Source organism: Gouania willdenowi, chromosome 13 (assembly GCF_900634775.1).
Source record: "Gouania willdenowi chromosome 13, fGouWil2.1, whole genome shotgun sequence".
Lineage (NCBI taxonomy): Eukaryota > Metazoa > Chordata > Actinopteri > Blenniiformes > Gobiesocidae > Gouania > Gouania willdenowi.
In genome coordinates, this window is record NC_041056.1 from 24,728,551 (window position 1) to 24,750,007 (window position 21,457).

Below are 21,457 nucleotides of genomic sequence, written 5' to 3' on the forward strand. Positions count from 1 at the left end.
CAAACTCAGTGGGAACTTTGCCCCATGTGACACACACACACTGAGATAATGTGACTCAGACACACAGTGCTGCTTCAAAACCCATAATTCCCACTGCATTACAAGTAGAACCTAGAATTGAAGGATTTTAGTGAATGTGTTCTATGTTTGATTAACAAATTTTGGAAATAATCCAAAGCCACTGACCTAATAATGGTTCAAAGTTCATTGGTTTACCAGAACAACTTTCCACTACAGCTGAGAGAATTTTCAATCCTGCAATGTACAAAAAAAAAAAGCCTAAAACAACTTTAGTTGTCTATAGCAGATATAGTTTGGGTGGAAAGATACTGATACTGTGTCCACAAACTAAAGGCACCCTGGGCTTGAGTACTAAATTTGCCTGGGATCTTTCTGTGATGTTTTTAAAAATGGAAATGTTTCGACTTATTTCAACTTTAAGGCAGACAGAAGGAACCAACAGCAACAACATAGACATAGATTTGTCTTGATTCATGCTACATCTGACTGGCACTCGGTCCACAGGGTGTCATGCTTGGGCCCCTTGGTAGAAGGACATAGACTTCATCACTTCTTATTCTGACAAGAAATGCAACATAAAAAATGATGCTCAAGTTTTACCAATAACTGGTGGACAACAAAGTTGTGACCAAAGTTTACTGCAGAAAAGTTTAGTTTGTTCTTGAGGAAAAAAAGGCATTCAACACCTAAAAGTAGGTTTATACCACCAGGTAACAAACAGGTTGTTAATCAGGCATTATGTGCGATGAAAGGAGCATTTAATTGTTTGACTATGAGTTCTGGTAAATAAATAAAAATAAAAAAATGTTAAATCTGGAAAGGTATTTAAAAGAACTAGACTGCTGACGTTTGTAGTGGATGTTGGAGAAAAGTGATGTTGTAGATGTTGGTAACTGACACTAAATCCAATCCTCTTGTTCAAAGCAGAGACTCTTCTTTCTGATGAGTTCAGATCTGGTTCTGGAGCTGCTCCACAGATGCTGAAAGGAGCCATATAAGATACCGAGTATACAATTTTGCAGTCGAATTGTGCAGAGGAGTGACCTGCTGCCATATTTACATTTTCATTTCTGAAAAATCTATTTAACTTCTAGTTCTAGTGATGTGACCTTTAAATCATGCATACCCACTTAAATGTTGCATTGCAAATCTCTTCTTTGGCAGATATATGGAATCATGATTTTTCACACTTTAAAGGCTTTCTATCAATGGCACCTCCATTAATTTGAAAAATGGTGATGAAATGCGCAACCCTGATCCAATCCAGATAAAACTCGGGGAGGGAAATTGAGGAAGCAATCCGCCATAATTGAATCAAATGTGATAAGGATCGATCAATTCCAAACTGAGATATGAATTGTTGAAACTTCGACAATAATGAGAGATTCAGATTTTTAGATTTTTCAAACTGATCCAGAATCACTATATTGATCTGGATCCCCTGCAATATTTAATAGAATCCGTGAGGTCTATCTTTAGTTAAAATGATGTTGAAATCCTGCAAACAGACAGACAGACAAACAAATAAGAGGCAGTGAAAAAATTGCCTCCTTTGTGCATGCAAAATAAATGCCCCCTTCAAAACACAACTGTCTTTAAAACATTAAATATATTGCAGACACCCCTATCAGAAGTTGCCTCCTGCTCCTAACGTGGGGTGGCTTTTACTTTTACTGCTGTTTCGTCAACTGGCTCACAACACCATGATAGTGGTTGACAGCAGGACCAGCATCCTGGAACTTCCCCCCCGGCCCGTCCGGCCTTCCTCAATCTGCTCTGCCCCCCTCCTCTGCCATTCTTGTTCAGCCAGTGTTTGTTTCTCTTTAACCATAGCCATCTGGATGCCGTCTCTACCTGCTTTGAGATGTCATTAACAGGTTCTTATGAGTTATCACTCTGACACCGAGCAACCGTGCTCTCTGGAGTTACTGTCCAGGTAAGCTCTTGCAACTGACCTACACTCCTAGATTCCAGGCTTTCCACCCCCTCTGATGGTTCTCAAAGATGAGTGACTGGTAGTATTTGCCTAGCTTGCGCTCCTGTGCCTCCTCAGTCCTTTCCTCCCAGGATACCGTCAGCTCTATTAGAGCCACCTACTTTATCGCCTGGAACCAGAGCACAATGTCTGGTTGGAGATTGGTGACTGCAATTTCTGGAAACTTGAGTTGCCTTTCAAGGTCAACTTTTATTCCCCAGTCCTTTACTGTACTAAGCATCACTGCACATCTGTCCTCCTTGTCAGCCTTCTCCCAGGTTTGAGAAAGCCAATAAAGCTGGGGCCTTTGTCTTGGGCTGTTGTTCCTTTTTGCTTCCTCCTCTTCTCCAGTTAATAGATGAGTCACACCAGCACCTGATCATGGCTCTATTTGAACCTCCCCTCAGTCAGTCTTGCTCGACAGGACGATAGAATGTGATCCAGGTTTGTTAGTCTTTTTCCCTGCGTACAGAAGTGATCCTTTGTCAATCTCCATCTTTTGAGATTTGTTAGTGATGGAAATCCATCATAAACAGAGCACAGAAGGAACTTTATCCAATGCAACTCCATATTCCATATGTCCTTCCAATTGAGGGGTCTTCCCCAGATGCTGTCCCACCAGGTCCAGGTGCCCTGGTTTTGTTGGCCCTTTTCCTCCACTACCCGAATCTTCCTCTGCACCATCTCTTTATGGTACTTTCCCTTTGACTTCTTCCATGTAGTCCATGTCACCTACATTATACTGGGTAATATCTCTGTAAATAAAAGACACCCAAGAGGTTTGTTCCTAAAAATCTACTTTATTCCATTCCCAGAGTTATCCACACGTCTTATACTTCGTTCAACAAAGTGCATTAATTAGACTGCATCGTTGGCTAAAGTATGGTAGTAACAGTGGTGGCAAGTTATTTTGCAGTCTTGCAGCAACGTGCATATTTCCCTTCCAATATGGTCATCAGAAGCCTCAGTTTGCTTATATGAACATGGCTGATAGCAGTCTCTAAGAGAAAGACCACTCTTGATTCTTTGAATCCAAAATCCAGGGCCTGAATGCTAAGACGTCCAAAGATTACAGTGTTTTATGGTTGGTACCATTTTCTCTCTTTAAAAACCAAAAGCAAACCATGGTGTGCAATTCATCAAATGTACTCCTTAAAAAACAATCCCACATCACTCAATTGCTCTACACTTTTATAACCAATCGAAAAAATATAAAAATTAAGTCAGCATTGCAGACAAATGAAAAGGATCGAGAAGAAAGCAAAGACAATGACGATGATGTCTTCAGACCAAAGGTTTATCGTAGGGTTTAGCACATCTTCAGGTCAGAGAGAGGCAGAATCTTGCAGCTGCAACACAAACAGATGAAAAAAGAATTAGGTCACATTTCCGAGCCGTCTGTGCCACCACCACCACTATGTCTGTGCCACCCAGCGTGCCTGAAGCTCAGTAAGCAGCTTCCTCTAACAAGGCATGACAGGGGCTCGCAGGGTTAAGGAAACTGCAAAAGAATGATCAAGACCAGCAGTGTCATTCCTTCACATCACCATCTGGAATCTATCCAGAAAACAGATCTGACAAATGCAGAGGAGCCAATATGCTTTGTACTATCGTCATAGTCACTATCCTCATCATTACAGCCTCAAGGCACTGAGATAATAACTATGTTCCTCCATAGGATTCTGGACATGTGCTCACAGCAACTTCGTGCAAACTGCACCAATAGGAGTAATCTATTTAATTACTCTCCCCATCGTTACAACGCCGTGGACATGTGCTCACAGCAACTTCGTGCAAACTGCACCAATAGGAGTAATCTAATTAATTACTCTCCCCATCGTTACAACGCCGTTATCGTTACTGGAAAAGTAAAGTTGCACGTTACAATTCGGTTTAATGAAGCGCCACGGTGTCAGGCATCTTGGCAGCAGGCAGCCCATCTCAGCTGTTTTCATCCTGCAGGCATCAGCAGGACAGTGGAGAGTGCGTGGAAGAGCAGGGGTGGCGATGATTGGCTGAAAAGTTGGGTGGGCGTAGTCTCTGCTCACGCAGAGTTGGTCGAGCCAATAAGAACCGAACAGGAAAAAAAGTGATATCCGCCGCGCAAAGCAGTATCAAAACAAACATGGCGGGCCTACACGGAGAATACCTTCACAGCTGTCCTTTATTAGATAATGTCAATCAATTTAGTCAAAGTTTTAGTCTCAATCAATGACTTCTTTTTTAGTTTTTGTTTCGTTTTCATCCGCAAAAATACATTTGTGACTAAAATAATGACGAAAATATTTACTGAATGAAATTAACACTGTTTGACACGAAAGGACAAAATATAAAAATAACTTATAATTACTTTGCAGAGTAAATAATTACTTTTACAGCATAGTAGTTACTAACTCAATTCAGTTTTGGGAAAAGTAATTTAAAACGGTAACTAATTACTTTTTTAAAGTAAAATGCCCAACACTGATGTTCACATAGTTATGAGCTACCATAAGATATCTAGTATTTTATAATTACAATTTAGTTCACATGCCATTAGATCACATTACAGTGCAACAATACTAAGACTGACTGTATGTTTACTGCCTGAATCCACTTGCCTTTGCAAACTTTGCAACCCTGAGGCCAAACAAATTTGTTCATTCATCTCTTTCGTTAGTATCTCACTGTAAACCTTCATATTGGCTCCGTCATTTACCAGGGCACATAATGTTGTACTGCCCTCTAGTGGTCTCATGAACGTAGTTACTTTATTCCTTCATTTTATTTATTTTTCCCAAAAATTTTTAAATGACTAGATTTAATCCCCAAATTAAAAAAAAAAAAAAACACACATTTTTTATTGTTAAATATTCTGTTATTTCCTTCAAAAAATGTAGTCATTGATTAAAGATCGTGGTAAGTGTGATTACCTGGACAGCAGTAACTTCAAAAGCACATACGAGACTTCAACTACTCGGCTTCTTCCTCCTGTAAGACAAATAATCACAAGTTAGTAACTGTACAGAGAAGCCTTAAAGTTTTTTTTTTAGAAAAAGCAAAAAGAAACACAGTGTAAACCACTGGCAAAAAGTATTTGAAGTATATGAAGGACGGGTCATTCGTTTGACCCTAGGTGCTTGCTTTATGGCCTTTTGCTTGTGTGCGAGTTTACATGTTATTGTCATGCATTTTGGCAGTTGCTTCCTAGTGTTACAGTGTGTGTGTGTGTGTGTGTGTGTTTTAGACAAGTTCAGCAGTCCACAGAAGATAGGTTTTATTATTAAGTCGTTTTGACACTGCAATCCTTTATCATAAATGTTTTCAGTTGGTAAAATAGGGATTTTAATTAAATCAAGAATTGCAACAAAATCCCATCCATCGGAAATCTCCAAATATTTGTGTGAGGTAATTTAAGTGCCCTATATTATATTCCCAGCAAAGAGGTTTAAAAAAGATTATACTTTAATCTTCAGTATGAAAAAAGATTGTTTTCAGAGGTTCAGACGTAGAAAAACTGCTCCGACGCTACCTGTGTTTCTTCCAGTTCTTCTTCTTCTTCTTCTTCCTCCTCCTTTGAAATGTTAAAAGAGAGAATGTGACTTGTGTAGACGTGGTCCAACAGATAGGCAGGAATAAAGACCTGACTAAATTGTCGTTGCAGTGTTAAAATTCACTTCTCACTTATGTGGCACCCATGTACACTGAGATGATCCAAGAATCAATAAAGATGTTTTGGACCGTACGTCATACGTCTGCAGTAACTGTGTGAGTGAACTGCAGCTCAGTTGGAAAACAACATTCTCTCCAAAAAAAGAAGTTGTCATTGTTTTCCAAGATTTCATCGTGATAGTAAAAAAAAAACTATTAGATTTCAACTTTAAAAACGGCACGCTTAGAAAAGTATCTCATAATGTTTGCATCCTTTTATTCTACCCTTTTTGTGTTTTAATTAAAGTAAGCAATGCCTGCTTCAAACAACATAAACAAACTACAATATCTCTGAGTTTTGCTTATTGGCACAAACTTAAATCAACTGGGACAGACAATCCTTTAGTCATCAGATAAAATAACGTCACCCATCCTTGGAAGTGCCAGTATCTGAGGTGTGCAGTACTGCATGTCTAGATGCCATAATGGCCCCTTTCCAGCAGACTTTCTATTGAGCTCAGTGGTGGAACAATCCTTAGCCACTTTGGGGTTTGCTGTATCAACACCTTGATTTACATGATGATAAGCCAAATGGCAGTTGTGAGCATCAGCCAGCCAATCGCCAGCGTCATGCTGGTAAAAAACCCAAGACGTTATCTGTACTGCTTGTATTGAGTCTTGTTCATAGAGCCTGCGAGCCAGCAGCATGCTTGGAGAGAACATGCTTTCCACAAGATTTTACTTGTGACTAACTTAGAATAAACGAGAATTAGAAATACTCTTGTCATCTTTCCTTGAAGCTGCTCATCAAAGAACTGGGAAGGAAGAGGTTAATAAAAACCTTACACAGAGAAACACAAAAACATGCAGGACTTCAGCCCTCAAAGACCAGGTTTTGAAATGAAATCTCTAATAGGATTTGAAGCATAGTAGCAAAAAATGTGTCAATGATGGTTAGTCACGCACTTTGTGACCCATCATTACACTATCAGTACATACCTCTTGGACTTCAGCCTCTTCTTCCTCCTATGAACAGTAAAACCCACAGTTATTAGTATTTGAAAAAACAAAGCGCAGTCCTGTACATTGGTCCACGTATGATTGGTATTTCTGTTACTGCACAAACTCCTCCTTCTCGTGTATCAGTGTCACATTCATGCTGCACACAAACAGAAAGTTGCACATCCATGCAGGTCAGGGAATCAGAGCAAAAGAACCAAGGAGTGCTGGGAAGACTTGAAATCTTAATAATAATTAAAAAAAAATAAAAAAATACAGGATGCCACAACCCACAAGAGACTACCTCACTGCTTTCATCCCCTCGTTCCTGCAAGGGAAGTTGGACATGGACAACATTGATTGAAGAAAAGCCAGAAGAGAACGCAAGCACAAGTGCAAGAAGCTCAAGCAAAGGCTGGAATGTGTCAGGGAGGCAAGGGCCTTTTCACACAGCACTTCCACAATGGATGACTAGGGTGTGATCGAGCAACAAAACAAAGAAATCTACAAAAACCCTTGTTTTCACTTGAGTAAATATTGCTGTGTGAGAAGTTTGTGTATTTAAGAAGTCGCATAAACTTGCAAACCTGTGGTCAAGGCTTAGTCTGTAGTTGGTTGGGGGAAAGGAAACAATAAAATAAGGACTACTCTTACCAACCACAGCTTCCTAAATTAGATGGCCCAATACTCTCTCAGAGAATACAACGATAACTATAAAGACAAAACCCAGTATAAGGCAGAATATCTAAAGCTAAAGGTAATCACACTGGATTTTTAGTACATGACATACCCAATTCATGCTAAACACATATGTGAAAGTAACGTACTACAAGTACTCACATTACTGTAATTGAGTTGCTTTTATGGGTACTTGTACTTTTTTGAGTATATTTCTAAATCAATCAATTTTACTTGTACTTAAGTACATTTTAAAAGATGTAAAGTAATTTGTTACATTTTTACACCCAACCATTAGTAAATAAATTATTATTTTTTGTTTTAAAATGATCAATGGACATTGTGTAACGATAAATAAACGACATGACCTGACAACAATTAAATGCATCACATCATAGCCGACCAAGATTAAACATAATGCACCATGCCAAAACAGTATTGAATGGAGGTTATTTTCTAGGTTTTAGAGTAAATAAATTTAGCTGTACTTAGATCCTGAGAATTGTCTTTATTTTGAATTTAATTTATTGGCGTTATTGTTTTTGCTTTTGTGGAAAATAAATCGTGCTGCATTTAGTTTCTTCCTTTTTAAATGTTAACATGAGATGTTTACTGTATGCAAGGGAACCGTGGTAAGATTTATTACCAAAAATAAAGTGGGGAGTGAAAGTTACTAGTAACTTTTACTTTGAGTACTATTGAATTGAGCTACTTTTTACTTGTATTTGATGATTTTATGTATGACTTACTTGCACTTGTACTTCAGTATAATTTCAATCAAGTAACAGTACTTCTACTTGATCAGGATATATCAGTACTCGTTACACCTCTGAACACACCTAGAAATTTATATAGGGATTAATCAGGCTGTAGTAACACCTGCAGGGGCTGCAAGGTGTAAAAAGTAATGGTAGCAAAGCAGGACCAGCCCACACTCTGATTTGTCCGTTGCTTAGCCTTATGCTGCGTTCACACCGAATGCGTCTTCTGCGGCACCGGAAGCATCTGCCGCACGAAAAGTACTGCAGGGTCCGCAAGGTCAGATAGGTCAGACAGGTCAGACAAGGTCAGACAAGGTCAGATAGTGGAGCTCAGAGCTCACAGTAAATATGGTGATGCTGTGTTTAGTTGTTTTGCTGCAAAGAAGTGGAACAAACTGCCAGCAGAGCTGAAGTCAGCATCCAATGTGAACATTTTTAAATCAAAGTTAAAGGCACTTTTTTTCTCTACTGCGTATGATTGAGAGAGAGATTTTTGGTCATGTTGTTGATGTCATGATGATTTTACTGATGATTTTAATTGATTTTACTGATGATTTTAAATGTTCTTATTGATTTTAAACAATTGAATGTTTTATCATGTAAAGCACATTGAGTTGCCTTGTGTATGAAATGCGCTATACAAATAAATTTGCCTTGCCTTGCAAGATCAAAAAATGTACCCATTCACTTCATACGCACGTCTGAAGCAAAGCCCCGCCCACCAGCAACACATCCACCTCGGTGACTTTCACTGCCTGCTGAAGCGAGGGGCTGCGCTCCTTTTTCTCCTTTTATAAACATGAACCACCAGTGAAAAAAGCCATTGTGATTAGCGGCTAATGGAATCCTAGCTCAGTGTCGACTTTCAAAGACGAAAACTACAGAGAGAACTTTAACCTGCTACTACCACCTCCTCGCTGATTCTCCTCCACTCCAAATCCTTCCTAGTCTGGTCCCGGTTATAAAGGTTGTGTCATACAGCTCCAGGTGGTCACACACAGCTTCTGGGTGAACAGACCGGTGTCCGTGTTGACGGCCTGACGTCAGCATCAATAAAGACTCGATTGGCTTTTGTCATGCGAAACAGTCGCAGGATTTCAATATTTTCAACTTTTACGAATGTGCAAATATGACAAAAAATCAGGAGAGTGCTCGCACGGCCAACGCTCTTGACGTGAGGATCGGACCGCACCACCGCACAGGAAAGATTTGGCATCTGGGCCGCATCTATCCATTGACCTTATATGTAATTTGGACGTACGGACATTTTGGAACACATCCAGTGTGAATGCAGCATTAGGCCTGTGCACCCTCCATTGTTGGAATCTGACAATGGAAGGTACCATTCAACACTAAAATACAAAACTGTAAGAAGGAAGTAAGATGAGACAATGTCATGACAAACAAAAAATTATCCCGCCAAAAAACAAACAGATGAACTCAAATTTGCAGTCAGGAGTAGAAAATATCACATTAATCTACCTCAAGTTGTCGTAGCTCTTCTTCCTCCTAAAAGAAATAACAGAATGCAGGTAAGCGAGCTGAAGGGAGCAAAGCAAGCAAAGCAAGCACCACAACATACACTACAGGTAAGTCTTCTGATTAGCTCTGGAAACTATGGGGGCTGAAAAAGTTTTCAGGAAGCTGCTAAGAAATAAAGAATGAGATGTTAGCACAACAAAAAAAAACAAAAAACAAAAGGAAGAAATGAGTTGAGATAAAGAAGAGTGCAGGAGCTAGAGTGAGGAAATGAAAGAAGGAGCAGAGAAATGAAACCTGCTGCTCTATAGCCTTCCTTGATTTCTACACCTTCAAACCCACACAGCTGATGTTTGTAAAGGAACTGCAGAAAGAGATGATCACTGAAGAACAGTTACCTCAGACTGCAAATCCTCTTCATCCTGTAGGACATGGGCAAACGTGCAAAAAAGGAGTCAAATGCTTTATACAGTTTTTGTGCATACGGAACATGAATGAGCGTGAAAGGCATGAGCAGATAGACATCTGAAACAGATGTATGTAAGCAGTATGAAGTTACTTCTGTGAGATGTGGGTTAAAGCATGAACTGAGGATATGTTGGTTTTAAAACTTTGAATGAAATGGGATTAGTGTCTTTGTCACTCCATTACAACGTGTAATTCTAGATTAAAACAGTAGAGTAGAGTACGCGTCATAATCATATCTGGGATGAGAAGAGTGCAAAGTACAAGGACAAAAGCCAGGGGTCACATTGAAATGTTGCCATCTAACACCCATTTCAATGCAAAGGAGGCAAAGTGCTGAAGGGTGTAGGTCTAGGGTGTATTAAATTATATAAAAAGGTAAAAGCGGATGCATGTTGAGTTTTTTGTCAAAAGTTGAAGAGTCGCCGTAATTCTAGTTCAACTCTTACTGATAAAGCATACTAATGCATTTTGGACTAGCGATCATTGACATCGGTCAATAGTCCGACTTTAGACAGGCTATAATATGCAACTGATGTATTAACTTTTTTGCCGCGTGAAAATTCTGTGCTTTCTGCATTGTAAGCTATGCCACTTTTGAATCAGCAGTATTGATTGCAAAATGACAACACTGGGAGAACTGCACAAGTTCACTGTTTAGAGTTACATTTAGCCTTTTCTTGATTCATCCATGTTTACTGGTAGCGCAACAAATTTTCTTAGGTTGTATTCCCGGACATACACAAGTTTGCCTTTTCTTGTTCATCAGTGACTTTAGTCCTTAAAGCTGATATCCGGAGAAATCTATGTTTTTGTATGATTCTTTTGAAATCCGAAAAATTTCCTAACTAGTCTTTTACTACTGTGATGGACTGGCGCCCTTTCCAGGGTGTACCCCCGCCCAGCGCCCTATGAGAACCGGAGATTGGCACCGGCAGACCCCGCGACCCTGTTAAACGGGAATAAGCGGGTATGAAAATGGATGGATGGATAGTCTTTTACTATGATCTACTGCCGGTGGTTATTCATATACATTCATGTATATAAGTCCCTCCTTCGTCCTATAGACCCCTATACAAATGGAAACTTCGACTTCCTGTAGCAGAGTGTGTCAATCAAATTGAATGTGGGACTGTGCACGGAAACAAGGCCGCGCTTCACAACAGCAAACAGGTAAATATGATTTTGGCTCTTACCTGACCCATAGACCTAAATCAATGCAACCCGATGCGACCTTGTTAAGTTCCGCGATGCGCGTGCAGAAAAGTAGGGGCGTGGCTTCTGGTAGATTGGTAGAGGCAGTGGGAGGAAGTGAGGCTGTTTAGGGCGGGACATTGAGACGTTTCTCAGAAACTCCGGATATCAGCTTTAAGTTGAAAGTATTCTTTTTTCCTTAATTTAATAGTCCTTTTTTTCAATTAAATAGTGTTTTTCTTCTTTGTTTTGAATCATATTTTGGGTATTATAACACTTTGTGCTTATGTATAGTATATGTCATATTTGTATCAATGTTTTATTTCATATATCAACTGATATATCAGCTAATGGCAGATACATCAGATAGGCGTCGGCCCTAGAGATCTCATATTGGTCTGGCTCTATTTCAGACAACTTCTTGCTCTCAAATTTGTAGAAGCCCTTTGCTATTTCAGCATGACTGAATTTCAGTGCTTAAATTTTGGTTCATTAACACATAAATCGCACCGAGGGTGGGGGAAAACTGCACTGGCCTGGGCTGAGTTCCAATGCACCTTAATCAGATAAAACACCTTTACAGTGGAATCCACTAGCCAGTCCATGTCATCAGACATCACAGTCCCTCTGGAAGAGTTGTCAAAAAATGACCAGTTCAACTCCTAATCCTGGTTGAAAGCCTCATCAGGAGAGTTAGGGCTGTTACAGCTGCAAAGGAACGGGTTAACACCATATTGGAATGGGATCTCATCAAAGTATGAAGGCAGACATCCCAATACTTGAGGCCAGGGGTTCTCAATCTTGGGGTCGCGATACACTAAAAGGGGGTCGCCAGATGCCTTTAATAAGCTAAGAATATTGATTTGAGCCCATTTTTGCTTATTTTTACCCTTTTTCTGCAACTACACCAAACTTGCCATATTTGAATCTATTTTCATCACTTTTTATTTCCATATTTTTGCTCCTTTTAATGCATTTTTGCTACATTACTCCCATTTCTGCCACTTCATCACAGTTCAATGCCATTTTTGACACTTAAAAACTCTTTCCACCACTTTTCCACTTAATGTCACACATGTTGATCCAATATTGGCACTTTTAACCTCTTTTTGCCATATTTGATGCTTATTTTTTGCCAATTTCACCACATTCACAATTTGTCATGCCCATTATTTTCCAGTTTAAACTAATTGTTCCTACTTTTACGCCAATATTGAAACTTTGAACCCTTTTTACCACTTTTCCTGTCTGTTTCTAATTGTTACGACATTTTAAATTACATTCATGTACAGTGGGGGGCCCCAGTCTCTGGAACCTTTATTCTGGTAGTCGCAGGCTGAAAAGGTTGAGAACCACTGCTTTAGGCAATATGGTGTATGTGAGTGTTATGGATGGATAGATGGATGGATGGATGGATGGATGGATGGATAGATGGATGGATGCTCAATATGTTTACGTCACACAGCAATGTAAGCAACATTTTTGAGTGACAAGCAGCAGCTCACACCGATTGATCCAATCCTAGACCAGAAACACATTAGTATCCAACACATATTTCTACATAAACATACATGCTGCTCATTCAAAGTAACCAACAATTAGCTCAGTGTCACATATAATAAAGAATACAAACTTTAAAAATGCGCATGATATCAAAGGAGTATGGATTATTAGTACTGCTGAGAAATTTACAAAGTCTGTTGTTGCCTTGTTAATGCATCAGTCAAGCACTGCTTCTTTCAGCAGCCACAGCTTTCCATCAGTGTGTCATGAACTCACCTGTTCTTCCTCCTCTTCAGCTTGGGCCTGCTGAGGAGACAAGACAGAATTAGAGAAACAAAGAGTGGAACACACACATCTTTTTTTTCTCGCCGAACCAAACACACTCCAGGACACACGATAACAACTGACGTACAAAGTATCACAGGTTGCGTCACCAAAACAAGTGGGAACAATGTTTTCATTCACAAACAAACAACGGGTAACTCAGGGGGAAAAATGCAGAAACAACAAAACCTGCTGTGTTTAAAAGAGATAAATATCAAAAAATAAACAGGAATGTGCAACATTGTGTGTTAGTAATTCACTGAGTCCAGAGGTAATTATGGAATGGATGCAGTGTAAGGGTGTCAGGAACTTGACAAAAACAGCAAACCCTTTCAAAAAGAGAGAACCTAAAGGGACGATCAGATGCAGAGGGGGGAAACACAGCATTCCAGGAATGAAGGGAACAAGTAAGGAAGGAAAACAGAACAATCAGAGGTGGAGGAAGAGAAAAGCCAGAGGAGGTTGGAGGCAGTTACTGTGTCTTCTGGGGCCTCGTCCGTCTCTTCCACTGCCTCCCCCTCCTCCTCCATGTCTTCTGTTGTTTCTCCTTCTACTTCTTCATCGTCTGCAGTCTCTCCTTCTACGTCTTCATCGTCTGCAGTCTCTCCTTCCTCTGCCACCTCCTCTGTCCCCTCTCCTTCTCCCTCACCCTCCTCTTCATCAGCTGCCTGCTCCTCCTCTCCATGTGCATCCCCATTCCGCTCCTCTACTGGAACCTCCTTATCGTGAAGTAAAAATAACAACTTGCGATCAAAGACAATCGTTAGATCAGAAATTCAGATTTTCATTCAGGTGCTGTTAGACGTTTGGCTCTTCAGTCGGAGTTTAGACACTGAAACTGTGGTTGTTAGTTGAAGAAGGAAGTTTCTAATGAATGAAATGGAGAAGTTAAAAACAAAGAGTTCACCACTCTGAAAAAAGATGCAAAGTGTTACAGTATGTAACATTATAATAACATACTGTAATAAAAGGCAATGTACTGTGAATGCTGACGGTATTACCAACAGCAATAACTGATGATCGTTTTAACCAATGACTCTGTTCCAGTTTTCACTCTTTTTACAACTCTTAATAGATCTTAACCACTGCAAACCGCATAAGAAGGTAACAAGAAAGGAAAGTTTTGGACACGCCAGATTTCTGTAGTCTATTTTGTTGCTGCCTGTTTTCAGTTATTCATCTTAACGATGGCGGAGATGATCCCTAACACTGTACCTGCACCGTCCCAAAACATTTCTGGTGTTGCCAAAACAATGCCGGATATTGATGCTTATGGCTTTCCATGGAAATGAAAATTGAATGTCCCGTGGACTGACGTCACATCACAGTGGTTAACCAGGGGTCCCCAATCCTGGTCCTCAAGAGCCCCTATCCAGCATGTTTTAGATGTTTCCCTCTTCCAACACAAATGATTCAAATGATTAAATCACCATCAAGCTCTGCAGAACCCTGATAAAGATCCTGGTCATTCCAATCAGGTGTGTAAAACAGTGATTCTCAACTGGTGGGTCGGGATCCAAAAGTGGGTCACTGCCCTGTACTGGGTGGGTCGCGAACAGCTGGTCAAAAAAGAATAAATACTTAATGTCTCTCATGTTGGACTTGTCTTTTATTTTGAAATTAACCTTTGTTTGACAGGCATGCTGTAAAAATGCATGTTGCACAGGAAAATTTATATATTTATGTTTAAAAAAAGATTATATATGTGTGTTTTCAACAGCTATTTTACATTTGGTTGGTTGAATTCTAAAAAGAAGAAAAGCCCTGATCTAAAACACGCTGGATAGGGGCCCTTGAGGAACAGGGTTGGGCACCCCTGCCGTAAACCAACCAGAACCAAAATGACATCAAACGAATCCTGTCTCCCTTTTCCTGTGAAGAAACAAGAAATCACTAAGAGTGAAGTAAAAACGTTTTTTAAATATCAGAAATGTAACTTTAATCATTGCAGTTTAACCTGATATGGTAAATTTAAGGTGATAGTGTGAGTCATTTAAAAAAAAAAAAAAGAGCGTCAAAACCACAAAATACAATAGATTCTGTCAGCAGATTTAGCTTCGTCTTGCCAAATCTGTCATGAAATTTTTCCGTTTTGGCGCCACATTTGCATCATTCCTAAAGGATTCTCAAGCCCACAATGCAATGTCTGACAATTTTCTGAAGTTAAAGTCACATTGCCATTTGTGATGGAGTAAAAACAACCTTCGACATTTGTTTGGGAGTAAATTATCTGGTTATGCAGAAGGAACACATTCAATGTGTTGATCTGTGATGCCTTTATCTGTGCTTAAAGAACTGATAGGGATCGTCGCCGGCAGCTTGAGACTCTCAGTCTGTTACTTCTGGCATTAGACAGGTTTAATTTTCCAAATAGTAGGCTTATTATAGCCTCATTATACTATAATCACAGAATAGTAACAACACAACAAAGTACTAAGTACTAGGTTCTCTACTTACACTTCATTTATCCTTCTCTGGGTTAACAAGGGATACAGTAACACAGAACAATCCAGATTCTCACAGTAAAAATCTATTCAATCAATTTTGCACATAATTACTTGTGAATAGAAAAGGGTAATTATCTCTAACTGCTTCCCTTGAGTTAAAGAGGTAAGAAAAGACAGGATAGTGCTCTATTAATCCTGAAGGAAATTCAAAGCTATGGGCAGCTAATGTTCTATGGTGATAAAAAAAAAAAAATGCTGAAACATAACTCATATCAAAACTAAAAAAAAAATTAAAAACATACATGCACTTTGTCAATATTGTCACATATTTAGAGTTTCAAGTGCCTTAGTCTACAGCTCTAAACACAGTGATCCAATGTGACAGGGTCAAACTGAGGACTCAGACTGTTGTGTTATTGTCAACTGAAATGTCTCACTCATGCAATATGAAGATTAGTCACTGTGAAAGATTGTAACACAGGGTACGTGAGGGTATTCAGTCTGCTCAAGGCACCAGTAAAAGGACTACAAGATGGGAGGAGGAGAAAAGCAGTGCTGGCATTACTAGTGAATCATTGAGGCTTTCATCAGGGTCGGTCCCGTCCTCCACACTCTCAGCTTTTACTGCTTCCTGCATTGAGGGAATGCTTATGTTTACCAGAAACATATCAAACTGCATCAGGGCATGAATCTGCTAAAATAAACTACTGTAGTAGTCAAATAAATTTAAAAAAAAAAACATCTGCTCTTAAAAAGCATCCTTCCACTTATTTGTTTACAATAGCACATTATATCAACAGTACAGTACAATAGCATTCATATTGAGAAAGGTTGATTGAATTTGATAAACCCAATATCAGTCTAGGTAACAAACAAGTTTTTTCATGTTTAAATTGCTTTAAAATATTACAATTATACTGTTTTTTAAAGTTCATTTAGCTGCTAAAATGAGAATTATTATTATTATGGAAATATCAATAGAGGAAAATGTGTTTTTAAATCATAATAATAATTTACATCTAGCATTTTTTCTTACATCCTAAGTACACTTAAAAATGTAACACTTTTTCAAATAATGTAAAATCTGTCTTTCACCCATTTACATAACCATTCCTTCAAACTGGAATAGTTGCATCCGATAAGACATATGGTAGTTGGTGTTAGAATCTCTAGGTATTTCATTTAGTGAAATACAAGAAGATATTCAATTTGGTTTATTTTTTCTGGAACCAAATACACACGTAAAAGTCAAGAAAACACCAATATATTCAACCAATAGTCTTATAACTGATACTTGGGACCAGCTACCCTGAAGAATAAAGTCAAGTGAAACAGCACGGAACTGAATAAGAATTGAGTTTTATTCTGAAATTATTCATTACTGTTACAATTTTCCAAAAAATACTGTTGACAGTTTATGGGGCAGGTTGGAGTTATACTATAAATACCCAAAAGAGGCTGAACTAAAATGTTTAAAGTATAAAGTAACCAAACAATGCATTTTCAGATAAAGTGGTCTGTTATACCATCAAAGTGTGTGAACTGGATAGTTGTTCTAACCTTTGATCCAGGAGGTGGAGCCAACCCAAGGAAGTTGTACACTGAGTTTTCCTCCTTAGCATCAAAGAATGTCTCATAATCCTGAGTAAAAGTGAGGAGAAACGTTTCTAATAAAAGACACAGGCACAAATAATATGACTTTTAAAGGTACACGTGTGAGTCCACTGTACTCACTCCACAGTAGCCCTCTTCATTGAAGATCTGTGGGGGGAGTGGGATGCCATTGGCAGGTTTCTTCTCCTCAGGGACGTTCTGCCTCATCCACATGCGGTTCTCCTCATTGCAGGCGATGTCCAGTTGAGTGTACTCCACTTTAAGTGCCTCCAAAAACCCCACCACATCCTGCTGCTTTTTCTTGATCTAGAAAGCCACAACACATAATACTAGGGTTAAGGAAAATACCTCAGGATTTCATATACCTGAATAGCGCTTTACGCTAGAGTGTCCAGACATATATATGGACAAAGGTAGGCCCAGTAGATTATGGACAAACCCCTCCAGCAAAAGGATTCTCAAGATACCTATACTAATTGGGCAACTGGTGACCCAGGAGCCTAATGCGGCCCTCAGTCTCACCCTTAAGGTAAATTACGGAAACTTATTGCATTCACTTGAATAAAAAAAAGTTTCTTTTTCATGAGAAGAGTTGCGGTTTTTAAAAGTAAAGTTTCTGTTTTTATGAGTAAAGTTTCTGTTTTTATGAGTAAAGTTTCTGTATTTATGAGTAAAATGAATCCCATTTTAAGTAAATGTTCTGTTTTTACGAGTAAATGTTCTGTTTTTACGAGTAAAATAAATCCTGCTTTTATGAGTAAAGTTTCTGTTTTTACGTGTAAAATAAATCCTGTATTTATGAGTAAAACAAATCTTGTTTTTATGAGTAAAATACATTATGTTTTTATGAGTAAAGTTTCTGTTTTTATGAGTAAAATAAATCCTGTTTTTATGAGTAAAGTTTCTATTTTCACGACAGCCTCCTACTACAGTATGATCACAGCTTGATGTTGAGCACTGCGCCATGCCTCGATTATTCAATTTAATCCACTTTTATTTTACCTTAGGCTTACGGAATTGGGAAATCTTACTGTCGTTGAGTACTTTAGATGGTATAATCATCAGTTTGTCAACTTTAAGAAGGTCGAAGCGTTTGTTCAGGCGTATAGAGAAGTGTAACCTATATACAAAATGACTCCATTACAATCAAAAATACAAAAAAGAAACACACACACACAAGACCAAAACAAAAATATAGAAAATTACAACAAAAACACACTGAGATCCTTTGTTCTTTCCTGTATTAATGATTGCTGAGGTCATCATTCTAAATGCTGACATGAATATTGACAGTCACATTTTGTGGCCCTCGCTGTGATTCTTAAGGCACCACAAGAGCCACAAAACAAACAATTTACACTGTTCCATCATCAACCCCAACTGCTTTATGCAGAGTGAGAGTTGTGAACAAAGATGCCACATAACCAGCAACTTCTCTCAGTGTTAATATCTCCTGCAAGTCTTGGGTCACCTCAGGTCCTCCTCCTAGTGCAGCCATACCTGCTACACCTCCAAAGGAAGAATACTCCCAAGGTTTTTCTTACTGTGTGAGTAAGAATGTAGAATGATCATTTGTCTTAACTCTTTACGCAGATTTTTATCCAGATTGATCCAATCAGTCCATAGCTGGGAGTTGGAGTAACACAATGGCTGATTACAGTGGTGATTTGAAACAATGACCAAGCATAAATCATCTATATTTGAGTATTTTAGTCCATCTTGCTGTTTCTTGATCTGCTGTTTGTAAGGAAATATGGATGAACATGTGTCTGATACAGGGCAAACACAACAAATGATCAATCCTGTTCACTCTACCTTCCAATTGTATACTATCATTACCTTACATACAAGATTTAGGACTGTGGGAGGAAACAGATGTTTTCTAGCAAGCACAGGCTTTTGCTGTGAGGCACCAATAAAAAACCAACCAATCACATTAAAGTAAACAATATAATAACTATCTGTTAATAAACATGCAACTATTCTTGGAATTTGAACCCAGCAGCATGAATACCCACACAGTATTTGTGCTGCTCACTAACTGTTCCACAACGACCGACACTGACTGCTTTGATCACAGAGATTCTTATAGAGATCTGTGCCTCTCTCTACCATCAGGCAGGATCAGGATCCACGGCATTAAGGGAGAAACCAGTCTCCTGTGCGTGAATAGTGAGCTGGCACAATGAAACACTGGAGGCAACAAATCCAAGCATAAACAAGCCGCACACCTGCTGTTAGGACTTAGATCTCCACGATCATATGCAGGTGGCGTTAATATGGAGGTTTATCACCTTCAGTCCTCAGCCTGCTACACAAAGTCCCAACAAAGTTCATCCTCATTAGTAAACTGTGAGAACTTACCGCCGTGGATCCAGAGGAAGTGGCCAGGAACACTTTGATGACCATTTTGCTGCAATGAGTTTTTCAGCGAATGCTAAAGGAGCAGGCACTTCTTCTATTATTAGAGCGGAGACATAGCACGAAGATCACACACACACACAGGGCGAGGGGGTTTATTTTTGTCTCTGGGCCCCATCATTGCAGGATTGCTGGGGTTGTCCCTGAACGCAGTGCAGCACACACTGATAGGCACTCTCAGCTGTCTGTCAGTTGTCAGTAACTGACTCCTAGCTCAGTGCTTATAAGGACAGAAACAGGGGTGACCAGCACTCTAGGCTGTACGTCTGTTAATGAGAACACCCAAAACCTCGCCAACAGTGACAGCAGGCACCAATGTAGACATTTACTTTCCAGAAATTTCAACCGTTAAAAAGACAAGTAGGTTGTCAAATGTTCTGTGTCTTAGTTGTAGTCCCAGATAAAGGAGGTCAGGTGGGATGGCACACAACAACCAAGGAAAATTCCCTCCTGCGAATATAGATGGATTGCAGAGAAAGTTTCCAACTTTGAAAATTACAGAAATTTAGCAACTCTATACATGTGCCCACCTCCTCGAACTAATAAAACTTGACACGCTGAAATAGCTAAATAACAGGCTGTGTATGTATTTGGTCAAATGGGATGAATTGTTTTGTTATGTAGGTCAAATTTGACATATGACTTTTGATTTGAGAGTGAATTTGAGCCTGAATACACGTAATAACCCCAGAAATTGATTTCCCGTGCAGAAAAACCTGGGTAAAGAAGTATTACATAACTTTCTAGATCATCTAGATCAAAAGTTAGAGATTGGTCTTGAATTTGGAGAAATGCTAAAGGTCGCCCAAGTAGCAACAAAGCCAATTTAACTATCCTACCCTCATAAAACATGCTTCCAGTAAAATTAAGTTTGCAGTAGTTAGCGTTGCAGGGTCAGTGAAATGGCAGCTAGATTAAAGTGTCTTCTTGTGCTTGTTCAGTTGGATGGATCTGAAAATGGGATTTTCCGTTGAATTTCTCCTTTTCTTGGTCAGTGCAACATCAAATCTGTACACTGTAATGTCCCTGGTACTCAGGAATTACGTCAGAGTGTCCAAATAAAATGGATGACACATAACTAAGCCCTAAAACGTTAGATTGAAATGAAATCACTCCATAAACTCTCTCTGGGAGCAGAAAAACAAAGGGTAATCATGACATAAAGAGATGGTATGCAAACCCTAATTGGCTGAAATCTCGAAAATGAGATTTGAAAGTTAAAAGTTGATATAATGACTCCCAAGAGATTTCTTACCTGATATAACAAAGTTTACTATTAAGCTTTATATCATCGAAAGTGCATTCATGTGATGGGCTGGTTTCACTTTAACATTTGGAAACACAATTTGTCCACTCATAAGTTACACAATATTTCTAACTCATGTTAGTAAATTCTTTCCTAACTCTAATGACATAAAATGTGGAATAATGTTGACCTCATGCAGTGTTTTTGGGACCCCTTCAGCTGCCCTTTGTTGAAGAATGCTGAGCTACAGTGCTATAATTTTTAAAGCAAATCAAATCTATGCATTTGGCGAACTTGATTTGATTCTGAGCTGACAGCAGAACCAAGGCAGACAATGACTCTGGGGGCCCAGCATCACCACATGATGGCACTGCTGTTTCCAATGGTCAGAGAGGAGCTGGAGTTGAATGCTTATTTTTTCCTAATTTCCTAGACTTTTTTTTTTAATTAATTTTCTTCATCTTGGTATTTTCCTTATATTATCATATCTATTTCTGTATTTATACACACCTTTCCTTCTCTCTTTATGTTTATTATTTCTTACTTACAGTATTTATATTTTTCCCCTTGTGAATTATAGCAAATCGCTAGTTATTTTTATGTATTTTCCTCCATCCCTTAATGCATTGGATTTTATATAGCGCTTTATCATAGATACTCAAAGTGCTTTACAAAATTATGGCATTATTCTCTCACTCCA

At 39.0% G+C, this 21,457-nt stretch overlaps 1 protein-coding gene across 14 annotated transcripts; it reads right to left on the reverse strand.

The window, feature by feature from the left end:
* Window positions 1–2,776: 2,776 nt before the first annotated feature.
* sh3bgr (SH3 domain binding glutamate-rich protein) lies at window positions 2,777–19,608 on the reverse strand. Of its 14 annotated transcripts, XM_028464309.1 has the most exons (11): window positions 19,455–19,608; window positions 17,211–17,396; window positions 17,037–17,117; window positions 16,042–16,107; window positions 13,506–13,748; window positions 12,982–13,011; window positions 9,942–9,965; window positions 6,626–6,652; window positions 5,508–5,549; window positions 4,909–4,966; window positions 2,777–3,345 (listed from the first exon to the last, which is right to left on the reverse strand). In XM_028464309.1, exons 1-10 carry the CDS (start codon window positions 19,497–19,499, stop codon window positions 4,949–4,951), a joined length of 762 nt encoding a protein of 253 aa, XP_028320110.1. In that variant the 5' UTR covers window positions 19,500–19,608; the 3' UTR covers window positions 2,777–3,345; window positions 4,909–4,948. The 14 variants fall into 14 exon arrangements, with proteins under 14 accessions (XP_028320110.1, XP_028320116.1, XP_028320111.1 ...); XM_028464315.1 differs by lacking the exon at window positions 13,506–13,748; XM_028464310.1 differs by lacking the exon at window positions 9,942–9,965.
* Window positions 19,609–21,457: the final 1,849 nt, after the last annotated feature.

Bases quoted from the DNA above. Each gene is read 5' to 3' on its own strand.
- sh3bgr (XM_028464309.1), bottom strand. From the start codon at position 19,499: ATGGTCATCAAAGTGTTCCTGGCCACTTCCTCTGGATCCACGGCG. The intron at 13,012-13,505 runs GTAACTGCCTCC...TTGTCTCCTCAG, and splicing joins ACGAGGCCCCAGAAGACACA to CAGGCCCAAGCTGAAGAGGA. The intron at 6,653-9,941 runs GTAACTGTTCTT...TACTGTTCATAG, and splicing joins AAGAGGATTTGCAGTCTGAG to GAGGAAGAAGAGGCTGAAGT.